General features: G+C 49.5%; 1 protein-coding gene across 1 annotated transcript; it reads right to left on the bottom strand.

The window, feature by feature from the left end:
- Positions 1 to 726: 726 nt before the first annotated feature.
- PPM1M (protein phosphatase, Mg2+/Mn2+ dependent 1M) lies at positions 727 to 18,180 on the bottom strand. The gene is made up of 10 exons (XM_026656721.2): positions 17,744 to 18,180; positions 11,340 to 11,463; positions 9,896 to 10,150; positions 8,780 to 8,892; positions 7,842 to 7,926; positions 7,042 to 7,160; positions 5,974 to 6,037; positions 4,484 to 4,591; positions 3,710 to 3,858; positions 727 to 2,134 (listed from the first exon to the last, which is right to left on the bottom strand). The coding sequence occupies exons 1-10, from the start codon at positions 17,971 to 17,973 to the stop codon at positions 1,987 to 1,989; spliced, it is 1,395 nt and encodes a 464-aa protein (XP_026512506.1). The 5' UTR covers positions 17,974 to 18,180; the 3' UTR covers positions 727 to 1,986.
- Positions 18,181 to 26,249: the final 8,069 nt, after the last annotated feature.

The raw sequence follows: 26,249 nt of genomic DNA, 5'->3' as shown, positions 1-26,249 counted from the left end.
GCCACTTGCATCTGATGAAAGCTCAAGGCCCTGAGGGTTATACAGGCCTGGGTTTCATGAATGCTTTTTTGTTTTAAGCAAGTGTTACGGACTTGCATACAGATTTTTTATTATAGCAATTATGTACATTAAATTGCAAAATATACCATTCAAATTCTCTTATATAACAGAACAATGTATGTCTTTGTACAAGAAACTTCTTGTGCATCTTTTGATGTTTATTTTGTTGTATTGGATTATTCAGGGCTCCTTTACTAAACAGCATCTTCTATTTAAAATGGCATTGGATATGGAGGACCTTGGTGCTGTTGCTTCAGCACTTGGGTGCCTCAGATATGCCTGGTTCCCACACCTAGCACTACAGTCCTTCCCAGCAGCTTCCCCTGCTCTTCCAGTGAACTGTAAATCCCCAACTCCAGCAATGCCTGATACATGAGGCATGAACCCGTCTCTAGCCGACTGCTGCATTCTATGAGGGCTTGTAATGTATACAAACCTTCACAAAAAACACTCAGCTGCTGTTTAGTCTGCTTGAGCCCCAGAGTTGCAGAAATCAAACTTATAAGCTTCCTACCCCCCCTGTGCAAATGACACTACCTGTGCCAAGGGGAGAGATTCTACACCTAAGCACTACAGTGGCACAGCTGTAGCGTTTCAACTGTAGACAAGCTCTGAGAACTGCTTAAAAGAAGGAATCCATGTGAATTAACAAAAGCAACTCTAGTAAGTGACTGGCTTCTCTGGAAAGGGTTAAATACATGTACAGTCAGGAAATTGGTGGCACAATAAGCTGGTTGTTTCTCCTTTGGAGATGTCTTACTATTGTTTAATGATTCATCTTTTTTTAACTGTGCCTAACTTCTTTCAGAGGCTGTGGTAATCATCACCATGTTCATGGGTGTTTCTCAGTGAGCCAATCCCCATTTTAGCTTGATCCTGCTGTAGTGTAGTTAAATCATGCATTGGGTTAGCCTCAGAAAAGGACAATTCATGTTCTTGGACATCCAGTACTACCCCTCAGACCTTGTCCATTCTTATGAGGTTGGAAGGGAATGAGGGATGTAGCAGAGGTAGAGTGCCAGAAATGGTAGAGTGGGCCAGTATCAGTTTTGTAGGTGGGTGGAGCAAAAGGAAAGTTCTCTTCACCTCAAGCTGGCACAGTTCCAGTACCTCTCTTACAGCAGTACCTGGTTATACAGTAACTCTTCCTCTTACTGGAAAGTGCACACAACAGTGCTCTTTGAAGTACACCTGTCTCCTTTTAGTGCTACTTGGTCATAAAACCCTATTATGCAAGAGTTCTAGAGCTTCTGTATGATGCTAATGTTAGACCCACAATAGAGGTCTCCCTATGGGATGGGGAGCAAGCAGATACCAGACACAGAGTTGGTATATAATACTCTAAATGCTCTTCAGTGATTCAGTGAACAAATCTTTACTCACTCCACCTTCATACCCCAAACATACTATACCAGAGAGCAAAGATCAGAATGGTCCCAAGGGCTAGTCAAGGTTCCTTCCATCAGGATAAAATCATAAGATGGGGGGAGCCGGCAAAACCACATCTATATCTATACAGGACTCTGGATCAATAAATGACTCATTTGCAGAAATGATAGGCATCCACTTATAATCCATTCCGTTGCATCATCCGTTCTTTGCCTTTGTTTACTAGGCCTTCTACGCGCACAATTCCGAAGAGACAATCTTGGGCAGAATGCCATGATCCAAGGCATGCCATTTCCTCCAATTCTTATACAATTTTACATCCACTGTTTCCTTTTTTTGATGACTTTCTGTATTTTTCTCAGAACATAAGATTGTTTTTGCACAGAGTTGTAATAGACCTTCACCTTAAGTCCTTGCTTCAGTTGCTAACTTGAAATGCATGCATTCATGTCAAGCATGTGTCATTAATACCAGGCCTCAATGACCTATAACATTACATGGATATATGAATCAATCTCTCTCTCTCATCTCGCAACACTAACAGTCCTCATCCCTCTTGTATAGTGGGATCACAAAAACAGAGATGTCATCGTAGGATGCCGGGCTGTTGCCATCCAAAATCCACTGATGGCCATTCTTCTTCCCCCTTGCCGTGTGCACCAGGCACCTGGCCAGTTCTGAAAACCTGCAACAAGAAAACCAGGTTAGTTTGGGTTTATCATGGATCTCTCTCTCTCTCTCTCTCTCAAGGACTTAATACATGGCACTGCCATTGTTCAAAGCATGACCTGGAGCCTGACTGACACCCTCTTATCACCCCCATGAAGGAGGCATCGTTATCCCCATTTCACTGAGGGACAAATAGAAGTGATGTCTTTCCCCAGCCCGCCGAAGGTCTTCCAACGCAGAGGTAGAAGTTAGGTGCTTTTAGCTCCCACACTTTTGCTCAGACCAACCCACTCTGTCTCATGTCACTGGGGCCATAAATGATGTGTGACAGGGCACAGCCAGATGGCTATAGGAAAGTAGTGAGAAACAGGTATGTTAGCCCTAGGCTAAACAAACCCCTGTTACTATGGTAACCAAATGGCAGTTGCTCCAGGTTAATCAAGACACCTGGGACCAATTAAGATCCTTCCAGAAAGCAGTGGAGACAGCTAGGTTGATTGGGACACCTGAAGCCAATCAGGGGCTGGCTGAAACTAGTTAAAAACCTCCCAGTTAGTCAGGTGGGCACGCATGTCAGGAGCTGTAGGAGGAAGTCGCGCTGTTGGAGAGACTGAGCAGTACACACTATATCAGGCACAAGGAAGGAGGCCCTGAGGTAAGGGTGAAGTGGAGCTTGAGGAAGTGGGGGCTGCTATGGGGAAGTAGCCCAGGGAATTGTACGCATCCTGTTTCTAAAAGGGTCCCTGGGCTGGAGCCCGGAGTAGAGGGCGGGCCCGGGCTCCCCCATATGCCCCTCCCCCCCCGATTAATCACTGAGACTGGGAGACAACAGAGAGCGTGCAAGGGAGGATAGCTTCTCCTCACCTACCTCGCTGGCTTATGATGAAAATGGCTCAGTAGGCTGTGACCCTTGCCTCTAGAGAGAGACGGGCTACATGGAGGGTCACAGTGAGCCTCTGAGGCTAGCGAAATCCACCAGGAAACGGGGGACCCACGGAGACAAGGACAGAGCTTTGTCACAGCTGCTAATAATAATTATAAAGGAGGGAGGTCAGTATCATTATCCCCATTTTACAGATGAGAAAACTGAGGCACAAAGTGGTGACATGACTTGCCCAAGGTCAGTCAGTAAGCCACTGACTGAGCCAGGAATCCCTAGGTCCCCTGGTTCCAGGCCCATGCTCTGTCCATTGAGCCATGCTACCTCCCCCTGTATCTACACTGACAGTCTCCAGTAGCGTGACTGGTCCATGGGCTTGGGAATAAGCAGCGAGTTTGGATGGCTACAGGAATGCTGATGAACATCTGACCAGACTACACTGGCTGATGGTACAGCAGGGCCACAATGTTCCATAAGAGAGTGGGAGGATAAGCCAATGTGGTTTGAGTACAGTAGCTAATGCTCTAGGAATCGAATTTAACACACAGGGGCAAGACATGTTAGCCAGAGAGTGGAGTGATTTGTGACTTCACAAAACTGTCTTCACTGTGAACATGAGCAGTCCCACAGCCAAAGCAGGGGGAGAGAGAGGGCCTCTCATCTCCATGCCAGCTCCATGGGGTAGTAACAGCTAGAAAAGTTCAGTACTACCTGTATGGGTCTGTTCTGTTTTCATCAAGAAAGCTCCTGACAATCTGGGCCATCTCGTCATTGGACAGAATGTCCCAAAGGCCATCAGTTGCCAGGACAAGGACATCATCTTCTTTAATGTTACACGAAGCAAAGTCAAACACTTTCACCTAGAGAACAGTTAGTGATTTACTTAGGTTTCCCCCATCAGTTCTAGTACATAGCAAATAGTATTCTTAATGTTTCTTCTAGTATGTTTGGCCTCAAAAATGTAAGCAAATCCTATCTTTCTTTGATTTCCCTGTTTAAGGGTGGTCATGCTTAATGAACCTCTTAAAGGCACGTGGCTAAGGGCTGTCCATGAAGGTGGGCCTATTCTGCCATAGTCAGGAAGCCTGAAGAGCATTTGAATCCCAAACTAAATAGGTCATCATTGTTTATAACAAGCTGGGGCACTAGCACCACTCTAGTGGATTGTTATAAAAGGCTGGTGACTGTACCATTGAACGGGTAAGCTTAGAATGAGCAAGGGGTTGCTCCTCTGAAAGAATCCTGGGCTGTGAAATATACGTGAAACTTTCCCTATCCCTGTCCTCTCTGCCCCAGCCTGTGCTGTTGGATTAATACCACCCGCTGGAACCTGTGCAGTATGCAAACCAATACCAAGTTAGGCTGAGTCCTGCTGCTTCAGAAAGGAGGTTCCATGACCCAGTTCTGCTAAAGTGGGATCCCTAGTTCTGGCAGCTGGACTCTTATGTTCACTATCACAATCCTCACTTCCCCTTAGTCACTTACCTGGGGGATGCAGGAGAGGAATGGTTTGACTTCAATGTCTGTGTCAATAACTTTCAGCTGATGATCCCCCAGCCCTCGCGATACAGCCAGAGTCCCCAGCAAGCGCGTCTGGAATGGAACAAAGCCGTGTGTCAGAGCAACCCAGAACTCAGTGCTCTGAAGGAGTTCTGTGACTCTGGGTGTCAGTGCCTCTTCCCAGGCAGAACTGCATAAAGGCCACAGGCCGTGCCGCTTGGCACAGAGCATGGGACTGATGGGAGAGAAAAGAACCCTTGAGACAGAGTCTGATTCTGCCAGGCCCAATATGAGCAAAAAGTCAGAGGGGCCAAATGCCTGTGGAATGTTTTCATTGACATGAATACACCTATCCACTAGACCTTGGTTTGGACCAAAGGTCATGGGGTGCTATGGAGATTCAGTCTGCAGGAGGCGCGGCTGGGTTCAGGGCTCTTCTTCAGGCCTAGGGAAGCCTGTAGCTGCAACTTCCTTTGATTTTTGGGGAACTACAAAGGTAAAGGAGATTCTCAGCTTTCACTTGCAAAGGCAGGTTCTAGTCCTGTTCCTTCTGGAGAGCCTTGCAAATATAAAGCAACGTAAGCCACTGCAAGGGGCTAGCAGCTGGGCTGCTATAGCTGGAGTGACAAAGTCCCACCCTGAGATGCATGCACTTGCTATGCACAATGGTGGCCACATAAAGAATCCTGATACTCCCCTGAATACCTAGGCCCCCATGCACAGTGAGGTGATCATGGTGGATGACAGGAATCAGTTCTGTTCGGAGGCAGGGGCAGCAAGACACTTGTGTAGCCCTGCCTCAAAGTGTTAATGCTGGCTCTGGATGTGCTTGTGTGTGAAGGTCAGTGCTGAAAATGGTTTCCCAGTTAATGTAGGAAGATAGGAAATCCCAGGCTGGACCTGACCTATGGTCCATCTAGTCCAGTATCCTGTCTCTGACAGGGGCCAGCAGCAGATGCTTCAGATGAAGGTGTAAGAACTACACACACAGGTCTCATCCTGCTTTCTAATAGAGGCTGGTATAAGCCCTAAAGCAGGATGTTTAATATCCCTTCCAAAAGTTTGGCTGTCATTAATTGTAACTCTAGGTAGTCTTGATATCCACATAACTATCCTCTCCCTCTTTGAATCGTGTTGAGTCCTTGGCCTCAGGGCAAAGCCATGCCCCCAGCAGGGATTAGAAAGCACTGCCCGTTTGCAATGCAGGCTGATGAGGCTTGCTGGCTGCTCTGTGTTTGGGGGATTGGGCTGCAGGGGGAGCCATGGTAGTGTCTGATGTGGAAGGGTCTTGAGAGCTTCTCTCTGTATGGGATGAAGAGACCATGTAGGTCAGCTACTCCAGGGTCAAGCCCCACAGCATTACTTATAACTAAATTAAAGAAGGGGTGCTGAGCCGCTGTTGCTGTCTTGACAGGCATGGCTCTGTAAGGCTCTTGCCCTCTCAGTGGGTAGGGGTCTGTAGCGAATTCAGTTACCTGCTTCCCATGGCCATGGATAAGAGGGTACTTGAGGTCAGCTTTCTCCACTGTCTTGTATCCCCTAGAATAAATATAATATGTCATCAGCTAGCATTTCATTTACTTAAAGGCTTTTCTATGGGGCCCATCACCCAGTGTGTGAGCCTCTCAACAACAGTGAACCTGTCCTCACAACACTGCCTGTGACACAGGCACAGAGACTAAGTGATACACCTGAGCTTACACAAGGACTCTGACAAAACTGGGATTTGACCCCAGCTCTCTTGAGGCTTGGTCCAGTTCCTCAGTGACAAGACCAGACCCTTCCCCTCTCACTTCTCACCGTCTGTACCCCTGCTGGTGCACCAAGACTGGGCTTCCTGGCCATATACCTAGAGAGATGAGGTGCAGAAGGACTTTTATGCTGTAGACTGTCACGTCTCTGTCCTGAACCCATCGTTGCCCTTCCTCGTAGATAGACAAGAACAGGGGGCTTGCTAATGGCTGGCAAGCAGCCTCCTGTGAGACAACAGCACTGCCCAGGGAGACTGAACTCAGGTGTGTCTCTCTATCCTTACTGCTTGCACTGCATGTGGCCAGTACAAACACACCAACCTACTCTGTGCAAGGAAAGGGGCTGGGGGAAGGAATGTGGGAATCAGCTGGCCATAAGCATTTTGCACTGGTTGCCATCTGACAGCTATGCAGTGACAAAACAAATTGGTGGCTGGGATTCTGCCTCACTCAAGTCTCCCTTGTTGGCACTTGCAGTAGAGGAGTCCAGAATTTAACGTAAACTCCCTCCTCAAGGCGAGTTGCCCCTGGGCAGATGTTGAGGCCCATTGGCAGGGCAGCTTGCACTGTTGTGGTGGAGAGGGGACGTCAGGCTCCAGGGTATCAGTCCAACTCCTGTCACCAGTGCTAAATTCACTTGTCCCCTCACAAGCAGCATTCAGGTTCAGAGAGTTCGTGCCAGCACCTCCCCTTTCTTTGCACCACACCTCCTCACTTCCAAAAGTGAGCTCACTGAGACACCCGGGAAAGGGAGTGCAATTATAAGGGTATCTCTACACGTCGGAGACTCACCATCCAGCCATGGAGTAATCCCGATAGAGGACCTTCTGGCCTACGTCATTGCCTTTCAGTCTCCTAGGAAACTCAAACCGGGTGAACTCCTCTGCCAGGAGCTTGGGGCAGAGAAAGGCCTAGAGAAGTAATCAGAACGGAATAGTCATCTCAAGGGTTAAGGCCGACATTCGCCCCGGACTCGTGGATGGAGCCCAGGGCTGGAAGTCAGCAGTGGGGTTGTGCTCTGTTCCTTGCTCTGTCGCTGACGTGCAGTGTGATTTTAGACAAGTCTCGTCATCGCTCGGTGCCTCAGTTTCCCCATCAGTAGAACAGGAATAATGACACTTAAGCTTAAGATGCTTGAAATCTACATATGGAATATGCGATGTAAGAGCTAAGTAGTGGTATTATTCGCCAGGATCTGCTGTAGCTCAGCCATCATTACTCCTTGGGGGCTGTAGAGCGTGGACTTGATCCCCTTACCTTCCAGTATGGCATTTACTATTGCTGAAGTGCAAGCTGATAGAACCTGTATTTTCTGAGCTCCATTTACCACCCACTCAAGCTGGTGTTAGGAGGTGGTCTCCTTAATTTGGCCATACTGCATTTACCAGTTCCCCAGCACCGAAGAGGCAGTGCACCACAAATGATGCTCTTGACAGCCTGGACAAGATCCATGATGTTAGGAGGAGCTTTGATGCTGGGGGCACTGACTGGGCAGTGGCTGGTGAAGGGCACATGCTCACCTGTACAATCTCGCAGGCACACACATTCATCATTACAATACATGCAGGCAGCTAAAAGAAGGCACCACTCACCAGCTGCTGGATTCTCTGCCGCTCTGTCTCTGGGGTGAACTCACTGCTCAGGGGCACGACGCTCTGTTTCTGAACAAGGATCGCCCTGCATGGAAAAGAGAGGAGATTCTAAGCCTATAGCCATCAGGAAAATGCTTTCTTACCTTGAATTTAATTTTCGTTTATAGTACTCCTCCTCTGAGTCAGTAACTGCAGTACAGTCGCTCTCTGCTCCCTCCTTCCTTATATCCCTACTGAGTGTTTTGTTCCCTGGGGTCAGGTACACACCAAAACACCTGGGGCCCAATTCATCACTGGTGTCAGAAGGTGAAAGTCCAGTGAGGTCAAAGTTACACCAGGAATGAATTTGGTTTATGGGCAGATGGACACAGCTGGCCTTATTCAGTGTTGATGTAACTTCCATAATTTCATTGCAATTGCATTCTTACACCAGAGCAGAGTTTGGCCTGGTCAGTTTAAGAATGACACAACTTTGTTGGAGGAAGCAATGGACTCACAACTGATGAGGAGACTCTAAAATCCTCCCCTGCTCTGTATTTGAATGCACCCACAGGCCAGGATCAGGAAGAAGGGACATATACAATGCTTGTGTCATATTGGCCCAGCTGGAAGTGGTATTAGCTGCAGCTTAATGGATCTAGAACCAACAAAGCCATTGGGGCCCCTTAGCTTGGTAGCTCCTTTTATGTTCAATAGCTCAATGCTATCTGCATATTGCCAGTTAGAAATAGCCCTGCCTGTCTGTCTGTAAACCTGTCACATTGTGGATGCAAGGGAATTCTGTAGGGGCTGCACACTGCCTGAAGGAATATATCTTACCCATTGATGAGGTAACCCAGTGTGCCATATCCATGTGCTCAGCACCCCGTAAGCCAGCATGCTGTACCCACTCACTGAGCCTCCTGCAAAATCCACCATGAGCTGGGGTCTGAACTCACCTGCTGTCCCCAGCATTAGCCACATAGAGCTTTCCCTGTAGGTAGAGGGCAGCCAGAGCAGTGCAGCCGCCTGACTGATTAGTAGCTTCCATCTCTTGACCAATCACTTCATCCTGTTGGTGTGAACAACTCCGGTTAGTGACCTGATCTGTGGCAGTATGGCTCTCAGGAAGGGCAGTAGACTAAATCCAGGATGGTGACTACAGAACTGATAAAACGATAGTGGGGAATGGAGATATTGCTCTGGCTGCCAGAGCATCGCAGGACCCTAGTACGTGACAGATCTTAGAACCGTTGGACACCAGAGTGTGTTGTAGCAGGTTGAAGGGAAGATTTTCAAAGTTAGGCTCCCAATTCCTATCTCATAGAACTGGAAGGGACCCCGAAAGGTCATCGAGTCCAGCCCCCTGCCTTCACTAGCAGGACCAAGTACTGATTTTGCCCCAGATCCCTAAGTGGCCCCCTCAAGGATTGAACTCACAACCCTGGGTTTAGCAGGCCAATACTAAAGTCCATGGGAGTTGGGCACCTATCTCCTCTATACCCTTGAATGTCTCCCCTTAACTTCTCAACAGAGGCCAATTGAGGGCTTGTCAATATGTGCAGTTGCACTAGTTTAGGCAGGATGTACACGGATTCAGTTAACCCAGTGAAAACGGTTGTGTGGACACACTGTCTGGTCTGGTCTGGACCAGGTTTATTTCAGTTTAATTTATGTCAATTAGGATCAGGTTTAAGCTAAACTACAATAAGCTGCTCTTAAACCAAACTAAGAGTGTGGATACAGGGGTTGCCTAAACCGCTGCGTGTTTGGGTTGCATTAGAGAGATCAAGCAAGAGGGGAGGTGTTTGGCCCTGCGGGAGGCTGCAGATCCAAGTTTGGGCAGTGTGACTGCAGACTGGTTTGTGGGATACCAGATAAGAGTTGGGCTGTACTAGATGAGGAGAATTGCCTCACTGTCCTCCAGCGGCAGTGATGGAGGGAGAGATGGGGCCAGTCTGAGTATCACTGGGGCCTGAGCAATTGCTTTCATTGTTTGTGGCCATCCCTGATACTGGGCATGGGAGGAGCAGCAGTGGTGCAATTCTCTGGGTGCCAACGGAAGGATCACTCACACATTCCTGGAAGGCGTTCTCCAGCGCTCCAATGACCACGTCTTCCTGCTGGATTTGCTTTTCCTCCACAAATTGGGGGTCGCTGGGGCAAATGCAGCAGCCATTCAGATGCATGGGGGGCTGAGCTTCAGTGATGCCTTCCACCACCTCCTCCAGCTTCTGCTTGATGCAGTAATGCAAGTAGTTGGAGGCGATTATTGCTGCGTCTGGGCCACCGTGGCCATCAAACAGGGCCCAGTAATAACCAACCAGATACTAGTGGGAGAAGAAGAGTGAAGGTGAGGGGTTCTGTGCAGATAGCAGGAGCACAGCCTGGAACTTTTGACGACAGGTTTTATATATACACCTCTACCCCCAATATAACGCTGTCCTCGGGAGCCAAAAAATCTTACCGCGTTATAGGTGAAACTGCATTATATCGAACTTGCTTTGATTCGCCGGAGCGCGCAGCCCCGCCCCCCCGGAGCGCTGCTTTACCGCGTTATATCCGAATTCGTGTTATATCGGGTCGCATTATATCGCGGTAGAGGTGTACATATATATGTGTCCTGCCAGCATGGCATATACATAACCCCTGTGGCTTTTTCAGATTCACTAGCACATCATTTGGCCTCCCCAACATACAGACTGTGCTGAGCCCTGGGAAGTTTTCTGAACATTCTTGTTTTACTCCTGGCACAGAATCGCAGTGTTGCTCTGCAGGGATAATGCTGAGTTCATGCCTCCTGTAGTGTTTCATGGGAAATTCAGGACGTTTATTAACAAAACCAACCAACAAAACCATTAATGCTCTCACTGCATGGCTAAAAATCATGAGGCAGCATTTCTCACTCACAGCAGGTCATCCTTTGCCATCCACAATTGCCTTTCCCCACATGGCTACGATGCAGACACAAACAGTCCACTGACAGCAGCCCAATGATGGTAAATGACATGGCAAAACAGGTTGGAGTAGTTAATGAGAGCCCACATAGTTAGGGATATCAAGGATATTTGTTTACTAGCAACTGGCCACATGACGGCAATGGGATATACACTGAGAACAGCTTGTCTCCCTCAATGGGACTCTTGAAAGGCAGCAGCAGGTAGACTCATACTATCTGTATGGTCAGAGCAGGTGGGCCTCACACCGTCTAGATGGACAGAGATGGTGGAACCGATACTATGTGGCCTGTGGCTGCTTCCACCCCAGGGCACTGCCGTGCTTCTTCAGACATCCTCTTTCAGTGCCTAATCCAAAACCCACAGAAGGGGAGGCTTTCCATTGCCTCCCATGGGGATTGGAACAGGCCCCCCGAGCCGAACCCCAAGGCAAGGGTGCTCATCAGCCAAACAGATGCATATGAAGGATCAGACAACTCAGCTAGGTTCCATGGTGAGTGGGGAACTAGACATACATCCATATATGTGATACAGGTAGATTTGACAGAACATATGGAATCACCTGATTGGAGCAAAGAATCAACCAGTCCTGCTCCTCCTCCATGCCTATCTCCCTCCTCCTGACGGATATCTGACAGCATGTTGCCTGGTCCTCATTGAATTCCGATTTCTCTGCATTGATGACTCTGAGGAGACAGACACTCCAATTAACTGGGAAATTACATACATACCTGGCATTATGCGAGGTCCAAGACACTTGTGTAAAGAGCCTCTGGGGAATATTATAGTATTGCTGTGTTGCCAACTCTTGCGATTTTATCATGAGTCCGATGGCATTTGGTGTTCTTCGACCTCTCAAGGTCCCTTCCAGTCCTAGAGTCTATGAATCTATGAACCCCAGCTCCTGGAGTCATGGGATTGTGAGAATCTCAGCTTGTATTTTTTTTTTTTAACTATATTTCTGGCCCTCCTGGCTGCAGAGAAAAACTGGGAAACATGACCCCCAATGGCTCAACTGCCAGAAGGCAAATACAAAGAACCCAACACTTAGCTTTTTAAAGTCTCATGATTTTAAAGTTAGTCTCATGTTTTGGGGGACAGTGAATCATGATTCTGAAATGCTTTGTGAAGCACACAAGGGCAAGGCAATTCTAGGGATGGCTCTCCTAGGAGTCTGAGCAAATACAGAAAACTAATTACCAGGAAGAGTCCCAAGTCATTTATTGGAGATGGAGGTGTCCCGGGCATTAGGAGTCAGTGATGTCAGTCATTGCATACAGTCACTGCCCTTTTTGCTAGTGCAGGTGTGTACATAGATGGTGGTTCCAGTATCCATTCTGATGCAAAGCCTGAATGATTATATGTATAATAATAGTACTTTGCAATTCTCTAGCACCCTCCATTCAAGATTCCAAAATGCTTTATAAACATTCAGTGAGTTTAGCTTCACAGTCCCACCTCAGAGGTGTGAGTATCATTAGATACACACACACCCTTTACAGATGGGGAAACTGAGGCACAGAAAGGTTAAAGCCTCCATTTCCAAAGGTGTCCACTGATTTTCGGGTGCCCCACTTGAGATCCATAAGGCCTGACTTTCAGGGATGCTGAGCACCCCCAGCTCTCTTTAAAGTCAGTTGAAATTGTGGGCGCTCAGCACCTCTGAAAACCAGTTCACAGTGTCTCAAATTGGCCACCCAAAACCAGAGGCACCCAAATCAGTGCAGGCTTTCGGAAACGTAGGCCTTGCTCGAGGTCACCCAGCGAAGGTGGAGCAAGGAATGGAATCCAGATCTTCTGATTCCCAGTCCTGTGCTCTGACCACTAGACCATGCTTGCTCCCTCTTCAACCTCAGTCATCTCTGTGTCATATGACAGTGATCTAACAAACAGGGCCATTATGCAGGCACTGCAGGAACAAGGAAGGAGCTGAACTGGGAGGGAGAAAGCTTTTTATTAAGAGCATAAATGTCAACAAGTGATTGGAGATACGGAAAATTATAGTGTGATAATCTATTATGTGTACAGCATGGAGTGTCTGTGTTAGAGCCTGGGCTCTCTGTGACCTTCTCCTTTTGGCTCCGGGAGCACTGGCATTTCTGGCAGGCATGGTACTAGTACCTACACCAGGACTTGTGCTGTGTCTATGTCCCTGCATGATCATTGTTGTTGCTTGCATCTGTCCCAGTGTGCCCTCTTTTAAAGGCCTCTCTCTCCATGTTCTGGCTGGTATTCACATCCTAACACCAACAGGGCCAGACCCGTGCTTTTGCTACACTGCCTTGCACCACTCTGGCAGTACCAAGCAGCTGTAATGCCAGTATCAATGACCCCCAAAGGGTTCCCTGGGTGGTGCAGAGCTGTTCGTGTTGAGCACCGAGATGAACCCTATCAGGTAAGGATTTTGAGACTGTTTTTGTAAGTTGCTCTACACCGCCACGGGAACATGTGGTCCAACAATAAAGCCCAGTAGAGTCGCAGCACAGGACTACTGGAGTCTCATCGTCTTGAGCTGTCCAGCCAGTCTTACTGCTTTTAAACCCTTATTGCTCTTCTACAGAGTGGAACAGGCAGTCATTACCATCCAGACACTTCAGGCCTGATTCTCTGCTTACGCCTGGCACAGCAGAGGGGGAGATGGCAAGGAGCCAGTACACACCCTTGATTTTTAGCTCTGGTCCTGGCTCCGGCACATTTTAGAGCTGCCTGGGAGCTGCTCTGAATTATGTCAGTTGGCTGGCGCCCTAAGAAGCTTTGTGCTCCAGCCATTCCCCTTATCTGCCCAAGACATATACCTCCCCACCCCAAACATGCCCCCTACTCTGAGAAAGGGCACAGGAGCCAGTTCCACCAGCTTGTCACCTGCTGGGGACTCAGCCCACACCAGGGGAATCAAGGGAGGTTTCCACTCCCTTTGCACTGTAGAGTAGGCCAGAGAACTTGGCCCTTCCTTGGCCAGGGATGAAGTGAACAGCTTCTGCAACCAGCAGTATTGTTAACCCTAAAAAGCAGCCAAAGCCCAAAGTCGCTTTGCTCTTCTCCAGGGGGCTGATCCAGTCCTGGCTGGCACAGCGAGCACCTCATTGATTTATTTCCTCAAGTTGGCATTTGCATGATTAGAATTCTTCTGCTGTTTTCCTTGGAGCAAAGAACTAATGTCTCCTCCTCCTGCCTGCAAGCCTGGCTGCCACAACACCACAGCGCAGCCCGGCCTGCCTGTTCCAATGCTAGGAATTACTCTGAAGAGCCTCGTTTGACCAGTTCTCTGCAGCTTTGAGGTTTCTAGTAGACCTTGTGCAACTCAATATAAACAAAGTCACCACAGAGGATGGGAGGAACATTCAAAAGGAAGGACCAGATCCTCAGCTGAAGGAAGCAGGCGTAGCTTCACTGAAGTGGTGTGGATTTACACCAAGGGATTTACACCAGCTCAGGGTTTATCTCCAAGAGTCGAAGAGTGATGACAGCACGGGAACTGAGGCTCAGGCCTGTTGGAAATGCGTGAATGAGTAAAGCTGGGGAGATGGATCCTCCAAAGCCCACAGTGGCTCCCTCTTCATTTGAGTGCAATTGCAGGGGTGCTGACATTGCTCTATGATGAGCTTGGATCCTGGCACCTGAGAGGCTGCCTGTCTCCCCATTCACCTGTACCTGGTTTGGCTGGCTTTACAGGACACCGTTGCAAGGTGGGCTAAGCCCTTGCCTTCGCTCTTACTTACAGCCGTGGAACCTTTGCCTAAAACCATGTCAAATCTCCCCAGCTAAGCAGCACTGGGTGTGGAGAGCATTTGGCTGGGAAATCTCCTGTGTGCTACACAAAGCAGTGCTACTGATTCACTAGGGGTGCTCTTCCCCATCCACCCGAGCCATTGCCCGGTACAGGCTAAGGCAGAGGTGGGCAAACTACGGCCCACGGGCCACATCCGGCCCGCGGAACCGTCCTGTCCGGCCCCTGAGCTCCTGGCCCGAGAGGCTAGCCCCCGGTCCCTCCCCCACTGTTCCCCCTCCCCCGCAGCCTCAGCTTGCCCTGCCACCGGTGCAATGCTGAGGCAGCGCAGCTGCAGAGCCAAGGCCTGACCCAGTGCTCTGTGCTGTGCGGCGCAGCTGCCTGTCCTGGAGCAGCCGCGCCGCCAGCCACTGGTGCTCCAGGCAGCGCAGTAAGGGGTCGGGGGGGGGGGGTTGGATAGAGGGCAGGGGAGTTTGGGGGGTGGACGGGGCCGGGGGTGTGGATAGGGGTCAGGGCAGTCAGAGGGCAGGGAACAGGGGGGTTGAATGGTAGCAGGGGTTCCAGGGGGGCAGTCAGGAAGGAGAGGGGGGGTTGGATGGGGCGGCGGGGGGCAGTTAGGGGCTGGGTGTCCGGGGACGGTCAGGGAGAAGGGGTGGTTGGATGGGGCAGGGGTCCTGTGGGACAGTCAGGAAGGAGAGTGAGGGTTGGATGGGGCGGGGGGTCCGGAGGCGGTCAGGGGACAGAGATCAGGGGGTTTGGATGGGGCAGGGGTTTCCCAGGGGGCCTTCCGGAGATGAGAAGCTGCGAGGGGTCCGATATGGGGCAGGGGCCGGGCCACGCCTGGCTGTTTCGGGAGGCACAGCCTCCTCTAACTGGTCCTTCATACAATTTCAGAAACCCGTTGCGGCCCTCAGGCCAAAAAGTTTGCCCGCCCGTGGGCAAAGGAGCTCTCTGCTGCCAGATGGTGCCATCTCTCTTGCACTGGTACCCTGGCCAAACTCAAACAGCGATAGTTACATTCTGCCTGTAAACTTCTCCCTGCAGTTTCAAGTGGCTGTGCCTTTCTTTTTCTTCCCTTCCTGCCCTGAGCAGCTGTGTGGTGCTGCTAAGCGGCCGATGGGATCCCTGGAGAGGGCTTTGAGTCCTTTGGGATGAGAGGCAGGAGAGAAATGGAAATACTATGTCATCCTAATTTTCTTGCTTCCTTTCTAGCAGTCAGGAAGATCTGGAGCCTTCAGGGTAGAAGTCTTTGGTCTGGCACTAGCTGCTGATGCCCTGCTGAGTGGCAGTCCATGAAGACAACACTGGTTGTCTCCAAGCAGCTCCTAACTGGGCAGTCGTTCTCTGATCATCTCTGCCTCTGCTGCACCTTTTGCAGCTCTAATGGGAGCTCGGGGAGTCCATCCTCTGGCCCCAGGGGCTGTGTGAGCAGCAGCATGTAGGTGTGACGGGTTGGATCACAGAAACCCCCTTGGGAGCTGCCACCTAATGTGCAAAGACTACCCCTGCTCCTGTTTTCCCTGCCAGCTCAGGACTCCAGCACCCTGTCTTGCTGAGCCAGACACTCCAGTCCGCTTCAACACAGACCCAGGGTCTGAATCACTTGTCCCAAAGCTGCAAGTTTACCTGAAAACAGCTCACAGTAGTGTGCTTGTCTTTAGCACTCAGATGCCCAACTCCCAATGGGGTCTAAACCCAGATAAATCTGTTTTACCCTGCATAAAGCTTATGCAGGGCAAACTCATAAATTGTTCGCCCTCTATAACACTGATAGAGAGATATGCACAGTTGTTTGCTCCCCCAGGTATTAATACATACTCTGAGTAAATTACTAAATAAAAAGTGATTTTATTAAATACAGACAGTAGGATTTAAGTGGTTCCAAGTAGTAACAGACAGAACAAAGTAAGTCACCAAGCAAAATAAAATAAAATGCGCAAATCTATGTCTAATCAAACTAAATACAGATAATCTCACCCTCAGAGATGCTTCAGTAAGTTTTTCTCAGACTGGACACCTTCCAGGCCTGGGCACAATTCTTTCCCCTGGTACAGCTCTTGTTCCAGCTCAGGTGATAGCTAGGGGATTCTTCATGATGGCTCCTCTCCCTCCTTTGTTCTCTTCCACCCTTTTATATATCTTTTGCATAAGGCGGGAACCCTTTGTCCCTCTGGGTTTCCACCCCCCCTCACTGGAAAAGCACCAGGTTAAAGATGGATTCCAGTTCAGGTGACATGATCACATGTCACTGCAAGACTTCATTGCCCACTTGCCAGCACACACATATACAGGAAGACTAAGGTAAACACAACCATCTGCAGACAATGGTCCTGGTTAATGGGAGTCATCAAGATTCCAAACCATCATTACTGGCCCACACTTTACATAATTACAATAGGCCCTCAGAGTTACATTTTATATTTCTAGTTTTAGATACAAGAGTGGTACATTTATACAAATCAGATGATCATACTCAGTAGATTATAAGCTTTGTAATGATATCTTACAAGAGACCTTTTGCATGAAGCATATCCCAGTTCCGTTATAGTCACTTATTACCATATTTTCTCTAAAACTATCCCAGTTACATTATATTGACTTATTATCAAGTTTTTATAAAACCATATAGACTGCACAACGTCACAGCAGGCACTATTTCTGTTGACATGCTCACACCCCCTGACAGGAGAACCCTCTCCCTCTCCTACTCTGTAGCAGTGGGGGGAAGATCGGACTTGACTGCTCTGCACGTTTTCAGAAAGCTCCTATTTCACCATGCTGCAGTAAACTTGCAGATCTTTCTAACCCCGTCCTGACGTCCTGCTTTCGTCTCCCTGGCACGTTCCCACAGGGGCCAGGACCATTAGAGGCCAGAGGGACTCCCCCTGTTAGATGCTGAAAGCACTTCTAGCCCCAAACCTTAGTTACTAGAACTGTGGCTGGTGTCTATAGCCAGTTAGACAGATCCGCTGGCAGGGTCAACAACAGCTACAAGGAGGGGCAGGGGAGAGAGGACAAAAGCAGTTGTATAGGATGAAGAGCCAGTATTTGCATTTCCTCCTGGGCTTCAGGACACTCAGTATAAGGCTGCTGAGGCATTAAAGCTGCTGATTCCATCACAGTTTTGCTCCCCCGCCCAGCTGTAAGAGACCCATATTTTCACACACACACGCGCGCGTCTTCCAGGCTCAGCCACGCACCGGATTCTCCCCCAGTAACCCTGAGTAAAGGGTACTCACTCCGCGTAGCCCGTCCGCCACTGCAGTGGCTTGTCCCGGGGGGGACAGTAAATAGGCCGCCTGCCCGGAAGTCTCTCCCCGGAGCAGACTCCGCGCAGGAACTTGGGCCGCCTGTACAGTGGGGCAGCTGGCAGCTGCTGCTCCACCCCCCGCCTGAGGGACTCGGCGCTCCCTGGGTTTGCTGCGGATCCGCTTCTCAAAAAATGCTTCTTGAACCAGACTGAAGACATTAAAAAGGAGCGCGAGAGGGAAACCACGTCAGCTTTGTGCTCTGCCCGCGACTGCTCTCTACAACTCAGAGACCAGAACAGAAGTTGGCTGTGGGACGAGTCATAAATGCTAATGCAGGGCTCTGTGCAATCAGTGACCTCAGTGCCTGTGAGTCAGCCACACACACGCGCTGACTGCATCAAGAACTCAGTCCCCTGCTTCTCCCCTCGCTTTGCACAAGCCCCCGCAATACCCAGAACCGCACACAGGCTGTTGTTCCCCTTGTTACTTTAGGGAAGACTTTGGTCATTTGCATTAGCAAGAATGCAGCCCTGTTAGGCTGGGTTCTGTACAAACATGGTGAGGGGCAGTCCCTACCCCAAAGGATTTACAATCTAAACAGGACAGACAAGGGGAGTGTTTCAGTGGTAGCCATGTTAGTCTGTATCAGCAAAAACAAGGAGGAGTCCTTGTGGCACCTTAGAGACTAACACAAATTTAACAAAAGGGGAGTGTTGTTATCTCCATTATGCAGCTGGGGAACTGAGGTCCAGCGAGAAAGGAAGTGACTTGCCCACCCAGGAATCAAACCTGAATCTCTTGAGTCCTAGTCCAGTGCTCTAACCATTGAGCAGACTTCCTTGGTCCTGGTGATACTTGACACTACAGGGAACAGTAGGACAGCTGTTTTCCTGATGGCTAGTAAAGATGATGTCAAAGTCACACATTTAAGGCACCGTACAAACTTGAGCAACCACTGAAGGACAAAACCAGAACGAAAGAGGTCCTTGGCGTAGGTTAGAAAAGGACAGTGGTCTGATCACAGGACTGCGAGTCAGCAACTCCTGAGGCTAGTGCTAGCTCTGACACTGACTACGTCTATGGCCTTGGGTAAGTCATTTAATAAAAAGGGCAAATTAAAATTAAATAGGCCTCTGTCCCTCCAAAACTACTGGATCTCCCCAAAGCACTGAGCAATTTCATCCACTCCTACACTGCTTGCTCTTCTCCGATCTCCTACACAAAGCTTTCCACCCCACGTCTACAGTCTTTCCTTCCCCAGCCCAGAGAACGTCTCGGTTTCTCGTGGCTGTGTGGGTTCCAAGCAGATTTCCAGGCCTGGATCTCTTAGTGCCCAATCCTGCTGCATTGCAGGACTCCGTACCGGCTCTGAATCTGTTGCATTGTCCTGTCTGTGCCACCCCCATGGAGATAATATTTACCATCCTACCTCACGGGACTGGAGGGCTGTGAGGATTAAGTCATGTCTGTAAAGTTATCTAAGTGCTAAGCATTGTCACCAGATCTGACATAGATACCTCCCTTGGCTGTTGAATGCCCGTGTTTCCCAAGAGCATTTGTTATGATTCCCACCATGGAAAATGGGGCAGTTAATACACATTTGGGGTTGTGCATTTTCATTACCTACTAGACCAGCTGTCCCCACCTGTGGCCCCCAGAGCACTCGATAATGGCCTATGGAAAACTGGCTGGTGATGTGGCACTGGCTTGTCTTCCTCCTTGGCCTTGTCTTCATCACTAGCCTATTTTTAGCTAGAGTTTACTGAGTGCTGATTAATGTGAGATACTTATCCCACTTGTGAAGGCTAGTGTAGACATGTCCCCACGCATGATTTCCTGTGCAATACTGGCCATAGAACTTCACTCAGTAGTTCCTCTTTCAAGCCCAATCCATCTCCATCTCCTGGGGTGGAGTCCTGGCCCCCATAAAGTCGATGGGAGTTTTGCCATTGACTTCAGTTCCACTAGGATTTTACCCCTTGCTTCTTGTTGCTTTTCCAGGCTTCAAGAAGAAACAGCTGAAAACAAGGAGTTTGGCATTGTCTTCACTCGGACAGAAGCTGTATTGCCGAGAGTTTGCCTCAACACCGTGCAACTTAAAACTACAACTGCCTTGTCTTCACTAGGATTGTGACATTGGTTAAAAATACCCCTTTTTCCGAGTGAAGGCACAGCCTAGATGATCACACTCGTCCTGGGCCTCCAAAGTACCCTAATTGTGAGCTCATCTGTAAAAAGTATGTGAACGTTCATACGAGATCACAATAGCCTATAATAACAAATGTAGATGGGAAAAAGTGCTAAAAAAGAGACAGAAGGACTGAATTAATCCAAACCAAAGGCCGACAGATATAATTCAAGCCGTGTTAAGATCATGACTGGTAAACAAGAACAGTGTGAGACCGGAAATCAATAAACCAAAATTGCTGTGTCAGAAATTAGGCCTAATTGGTGAACAAAGTAATGAGGGGCTGAGCTATTCCACCCATCACTCCCATTTGGGGTCCCCAAAAAGGACTTTGGGGGGAAATCTGGCTACTGCAGTGCTGAGTGACTGAGAGACAAGAGAAGGAGCGAGCTTCACACGGGGGATCCCGGGATCCAGCATACCACCATTGTGCAGGGGCGGCTCTATGTATTTTGCCGCCCCAAGCACGGCAGTCAGGCGGCTTTCAGCGGCATGCCTGCGGGAGGTCCGCTGGTAACACGGACTTGGCGGCATGCCTGCGGGAGGTCCGCCGGTCCCGCGCTTTCAGCATACCCGCCGCCGAATTGCCGCCGAAACCGCGGGACCAGCGGACCTCCCGCAGGCATGCCGCCGAAGGCAGCGTGACTGCCGCCCTCACGGTGACCGGCAGGCCGCCCCCTGCAGCTTGCCACCCCAGGCACGCGCTTGGTGTGCTGGTGCCTGGAGCCGCCCCTGCCATTGTGCCTTCTTTGTCCTAATCCTGGGAGCTGTCCTGAGCAGAGCAGGCCAGACAGCAGGACTCAGATGACATTATCACCTCCACTGGCTCTGACTAAATCCCAACCGCCACCTGAGACGTGAGACTTTGTCTCCCCCATATGTCCCTTTCCTTCATACCTTATTTTTTCTCTTTCCTACCCCTCTCCTTTTTCCTTCTACCTAATCCAAGTCTGTTTTAGCCAGCCAAGACTGTATACACCTCTACCCCAATATAACGCTGTCCTTGGGAGCCAAAAAATCTTACCGCGTTATAGGTGAAACTGCATTATATCGAACTTGCTTTGATCCGCCGGAGTGCGCTGCCCCGCCCCCTTGGAGCACTGCTTTACTGCGTTATATCCAAATTCGTGTTATATTGGGTCACGTTATATCAGGGTAGAGGTGTATTTTGCAGCACCGATGTAAGCTTGTGACCAGAAAGGCAGCTCAATGCAATGATTCCAACAGCCAGATGCTGGTACCAGTTTGCCAGGTTTTGCGGTGGCTAATAAGACTGTGTGCTGGGCCCAAACTTTTCAGCAGTGAGATTGCAATGGAATGTCGACATCAAAGACAGAACTGGATTTTCTATCCCTGCTGTTCCTTTCTCTCCCCTTTTGTGTGTTTACTAACGTCTCTGTGCCCCCGAAAGGACATCTCCAAGAGGCCAATGTAAATGATTGGGCTACACCAGAGAACGGGACTGGGACCAGACCAGTCCAAGATTGGGGGAGAGCAAAGGCTACTCTGGGTGTTGCTGTGATACATATACTAAAAATAATTATTCTGATGAAACCTAAAAGCAGAAGTGAAACTTGTGAGGGCCGGGGCGAGAATGATGAAACACAGAGGCTTGCAGTTTATATTTGTATTGTTCCTAGAGGTGCATGAAAGCCCACCAAAATAAAAAGATTCAATTAAAGAGACATGTCGGATAATTTTGCACCCAGATGTGGGGTTTGAGCTAAATGCTGCCATCAGCTCTTGCAAACATTTTCCTATTTGGAAGTAAAACATGCTCTTGTTTAGCTTGACATTTCCTCTCACAACCCCAAGGTAACCACTCTGGTAGGACCAGGAAGTGAAAGTGACTATTGGCAAAAAGGGAAACTCTTTTCACTGTCCAAGTTGAGTCAAGAGCAGAAAACAAATGGTGAAAAGCACATTGGATTATACAAATTCTTTCTGTTTGACTTCTTCCAGGTGGTGGTGGTAATGCAGCAGAGAAGGATGCTTGTTTGATTATGGTAGTGAGGCAGCATACAGATACCCCAATGAGTGCCAGAGAGCTAGGCGCTATACAGGCACACAATAAAAAGATAATCCCTGTTCCTTTGTTTTTGTCACCTGTGTAAGTATTAATTTGTATGCAGTGTAGGTGTTGCTGTGTTGGTCCAAGGATATTAGAGAGACAAGATGGTGAGATAATATCTTTTATTGGACCAGCTTCTGTTGATGAGGTCAGAAGAGGTGTGTAAGCTGGAAAGCTTGTGTCTCTCACCAACCAAAGTTGGTCCAATAAAAGGTATTACCTCACCCACCTTGTCTCTCTAAGTATTAATTTGGTAATTTACTGAATTAAGCTAAACTGGTATAAGGGCAAGGGCTTAAAATGGTTTAAGTGCATCTACATAGCGGTTTAACTGAATCTATTTCAAATCCATTTGATTCCACTAGTGGAAGTTTTCTAATACAGACAAGGCCTCTGTGAAGTTCCTCTTCTTTCACATGTCCCTTCCCACACATTCTTCCATGGAAGAGAGTAATCTGTCTTGTGACTTCCAACCTGTTCCTTAAGCAGCAAAGCTGGTGTCACTGCCAGTAGGTGGTGCTAGCTGATTTGAGCATCTTTGTGCTGTTCATTCAGGGAGAGCAAAGAACCTGTTCTGCCTGCAGTGGGTTTTTCTGGAGGTGAAGATGAAGGGAGTGGGAGAGAAGTGGCAAACTGCATGTTGTGCTCTAAGATTTGGCCTTTCTAAGTTTTAGGGAAGAGAGACTCTCCTTGGTACACCCATATTATGCAGTTCTGGTCACCCCATCTCAAAAAAGATACGTTAGAATTGGAAAAAGGTACAGAAAGGGGGAAAAAAATGATTAGGGGTATGGAACAGCTTCCATATGAAGAGAGATTAAAAAGACTGGGACTTCTCAGGTTGGAAAAGAGATGACTAAGGTGGGATATGACAGAGGTCTATAAAATTATGACTCGTGTGAACAAAGTGAACAAGGAAGAGTTATTTACTTCTTCACATAACACAAGAACCAGGGCTCACCCAATGAAATTAACAGGCAGCAGGTTTAAAACAAACAAAAGGAAGTACTTGTTCACAAAATGTACAGTCAACCTGTGGAACTCATTGCCAGGAGATGCTGTGAAGGCCAAGATTATAACAGGATTCAAAAAAGAACTAGATAAGTTCATGGAGGATAAGTCCATCAATGGCTATTAGCCAAAGATGGTCAGGGATGCAACCCCATGTTCTGTGTGTCCCTAGCCTCTGATTTCCAGAAGCTGGGAGTTTACCTGGATCATTGGTCTGACCCAGTATGGCTGTTCTTATGTCCCCTTTTTTTCCAGTGTTGTCCTTGTCCTATGTCTTCCTACAACTTCTCTTGACACCATATTGCCCTGGCAGGATTACTCAACTGCCCTTCTCTGCCTCCCTCATACACTATCTCTTTTGCCCTCTGTTCCCAGCCTCCTCTCCTTAGGAATCTTAGTTAGGGTCTCTCCTCAGACTCTTCATCTCCTTATCTAGGCCAGAGACAGATCTATCCATGTTGGTAAGGCAAAAAGCCTGAAAAATGTGGCTACAATACAGATTAAATCTGCATGCAATATGCATAAATGTCAAAGGGAGTGTCCTACTGGACCCCTCTCCCTATCAAAATCCACCAGCTCCTCTCAATTCCATCCCAACTCTCCATCACTGCCCTTAGGTCACCCACTTGGAGGAGAAGCTTGAGTCAACACCTCCTGCTGCTACTCTGCCCCCTACTCTCCCTTTACTCTGCCCTCCTTCCCCTCCTGTGCCCCTATTCCCCCTCTGCTGCTGCTCTTTCTCCACAACCTCCACTTAAGGATGAAATGTGTATGGAACATGCACAGACATCTGCCAGTCTGCCCCACAACTTAATCAATTTCCCTCCCAATGCTAGCAATGCTCCCCAGTATCCCCATAGCACCTGTCATGCTTCTTCCTTTCCCCTGAGCCTAGCCAATCTCCCTCTGCATGCTAGTACTTCAGAGGTGCTTTTCCCACCTTGGGGCTCAGAGATCCGTCTCCTGCTCCCACCTTTGCTCTGTTCCTACCAAGTCTCTGATGGGAGGAGTTAAAGGCAGGGAGAGCACTGATTGGCTGGCAGAGGAAGGCGTGACAGGTGCATCAAGCCATGCCCCCTCTGGCAGCCAGCTATAAAAGTTGGAGCAGAGGCAGAAGGGGCTGCAAGGCTAGAGGTTAGGTAGGAAGGGATGTGTAAGCATGCCAGGCATCAGGATTGAAATGCTTAGGTTCCCTGGAGCCACAGGTGTGAGGGATTGACTCAGTTCTCATAAGTAGGTGTCTTCAACCCTGTGATGTGCTTGAGGAGATTAATCAAGCCACAAGTTATCTAAGGAAGGAGAAAGACACCCAGGTTGGCACCTGGTCAGTAGAGGGCCCAGTGTGACCCTCAGCAATCAGGACCAGGAAGGGTTACAGTGAGCATCCAGATAGAGGCTGCAAAGGGAAGAGCAAGGAACAATCTCTGAGAGGCAGCAGCAGCTAGAACCCCAGAGGGTCAGAGCCAGGAGTGGTCATGAGCTGGCCCACAGCAGGACTGAGAAGGGGAGAAGAGCAGTTAAGCTGTGTAACTGCCCAGTGGATCTGGAGAAGGCAAGGTCAAGGATGTGGTGGTAGGGTCAGGAAAGTCAGTGTAGGAGCCTGCAGGGAAAACTGGCACTGAAGCAACCCCAGCTGGCAGGATATGCTGTCACAGGTGGCTAGCAATGCCAAGGGAAGGCCTTGTGAAAACAGCACTCCTCCCAGAATCTGAAATAGCAGCTGCATGTAAAAGCTGTATGGGGGGGAAGAGTCTCTGGAAACCAGGCAGGGGAGGCTCAGGGATGGGGTATCTGACCCTTTTAATGGTGCTGCCGCTAGCAAAGACTGCTGGGCACTTACAGGGACTATTTTAGAGGGGGATTTACCCAACCCAGGGTTGGAAGTGGGCACATCAGGCCAGATGCTGGGGTAGGAGGGTGTAGCTGTAGCTCTCCTCTCTATCCAGGAGAAGCCCCCAAACGTGGTTCCATTGGGACCAATGCTGGGAGCTCAGGTGATGATGCGATAGCCTCCATGTGTCATCAGGTGGTTAGAGGAAGAGATCAGCCCAAGCAGCGCTGGGACGAGGGTAGGCAAGCAGGCGGGACACTGACTTGCACGGGGTGCAGTGCAGCTATACTGCTGGGCTTTTTCTTTTTCCTCTACTCTGATTGGCCACCCTCTTTATTTTGATTGCTGGTTGCCTGGATGGTGGGGTTGGGGTCTTTTTGCTTGGCCGAGGGGGCAGCGCTGAAAACATTTTTCACCCTGGCCGGCAATTCAGCTAGGGCTACTCCTCAGCCGAGGCCTCTGAGGCCAGTTTGTTTGCTGTCCAAGAGAGGGCTGGACTTGAAGGGGCACCTTTGGGACTGGCCCTGAGGGTCAAGGTTTCCGTATTATTAGGCAGCACCCAGTTGGGTCTATTGAGGGCTATAATAAGGCTGGGATGTTGGTTCACTTTTTCTACTGGTCCCACCATAGTGAAGCTCTCCTGTCAATGCTGCAGATGTCCAAGTTTAGTGGGCACCGATCCGGGGTACAGCCTGTTGGGCCTGGCTTCAGCTTTTCAGTGCCCCTTCACCTGAGCAGGCATGGGGCAGGATCTGAGCAGTAGCATGGCCTAGTGTGTAGGGCACCCACCTGGGACTTGAGAACCCGCGGATCTATTCCTGGCTCTGCCAGGCACGTGCCAGCTCCAGTGTTGGTCTCTATTTGCGGGTGAGCGTGGGACAGGGGCTGGCTGTGACAAGATGTGTACAGCGCCCAGCACAGTGTGGGGCAGGGGCTGTGACAAGGGGTGTGTGCAGCGCCCAGCACAGCATGGGGCAGGGGCTATGACTAGGTGTGCATACAGAGCCTAGCAGAGCGTGGGGGAGGGGCTGGGACAAGGTGTGTCTATAGCCCCTAGAACGGTGTGGGGCAGGGGCTGTGACAAGATGCGTACAGCGCCTAGCACAGGGCGGGGTGGAGGCTGTGTCACAAGGTGTGTGTACAGCGCCTAGCACAGAGTGGGGCAGGAGCTGTGTGACAAGAGGTGTGTACAGCGCCCAGCACAGCGTGGGGCAAGGGCTGTCTGGGACAGGTGTGTGTACAGCGCCTAGCACAGCATGCAGGGGGCTAGCTGGGATGAGGTGTGTGTGCAGCGCCTAGCACAGTGCGGGGGAGGGGCTGGGACGAGGTGTGTGCGCAACACCCAGCACGAGGCGGGGCAGGGGCTGGGAGTGGGACGAGGTGTTTGTACAGC

This window comes from Terrapene carolina, unplaced genomic scaffold, assembly GCF_002925995.2.
Source record: "Terrapene carolina triunguis isolate 2854851 unplaced genomic scaffold, T_m_triunguis-2.0 Scaffold232, whole genome shotgun sequence".
NCBI classification, from domain to species: domain Eukaryota; kingdom Metazoa; phylum Chordata; order Testudines; family Emydidae; genus Terrapene; species Terrapene triunguis.
The sequence above is the reverse complement of the archived record's forward strand: the minus strand, read 5'-3'. Positions and strand labels throughout refer to the sequence as shown.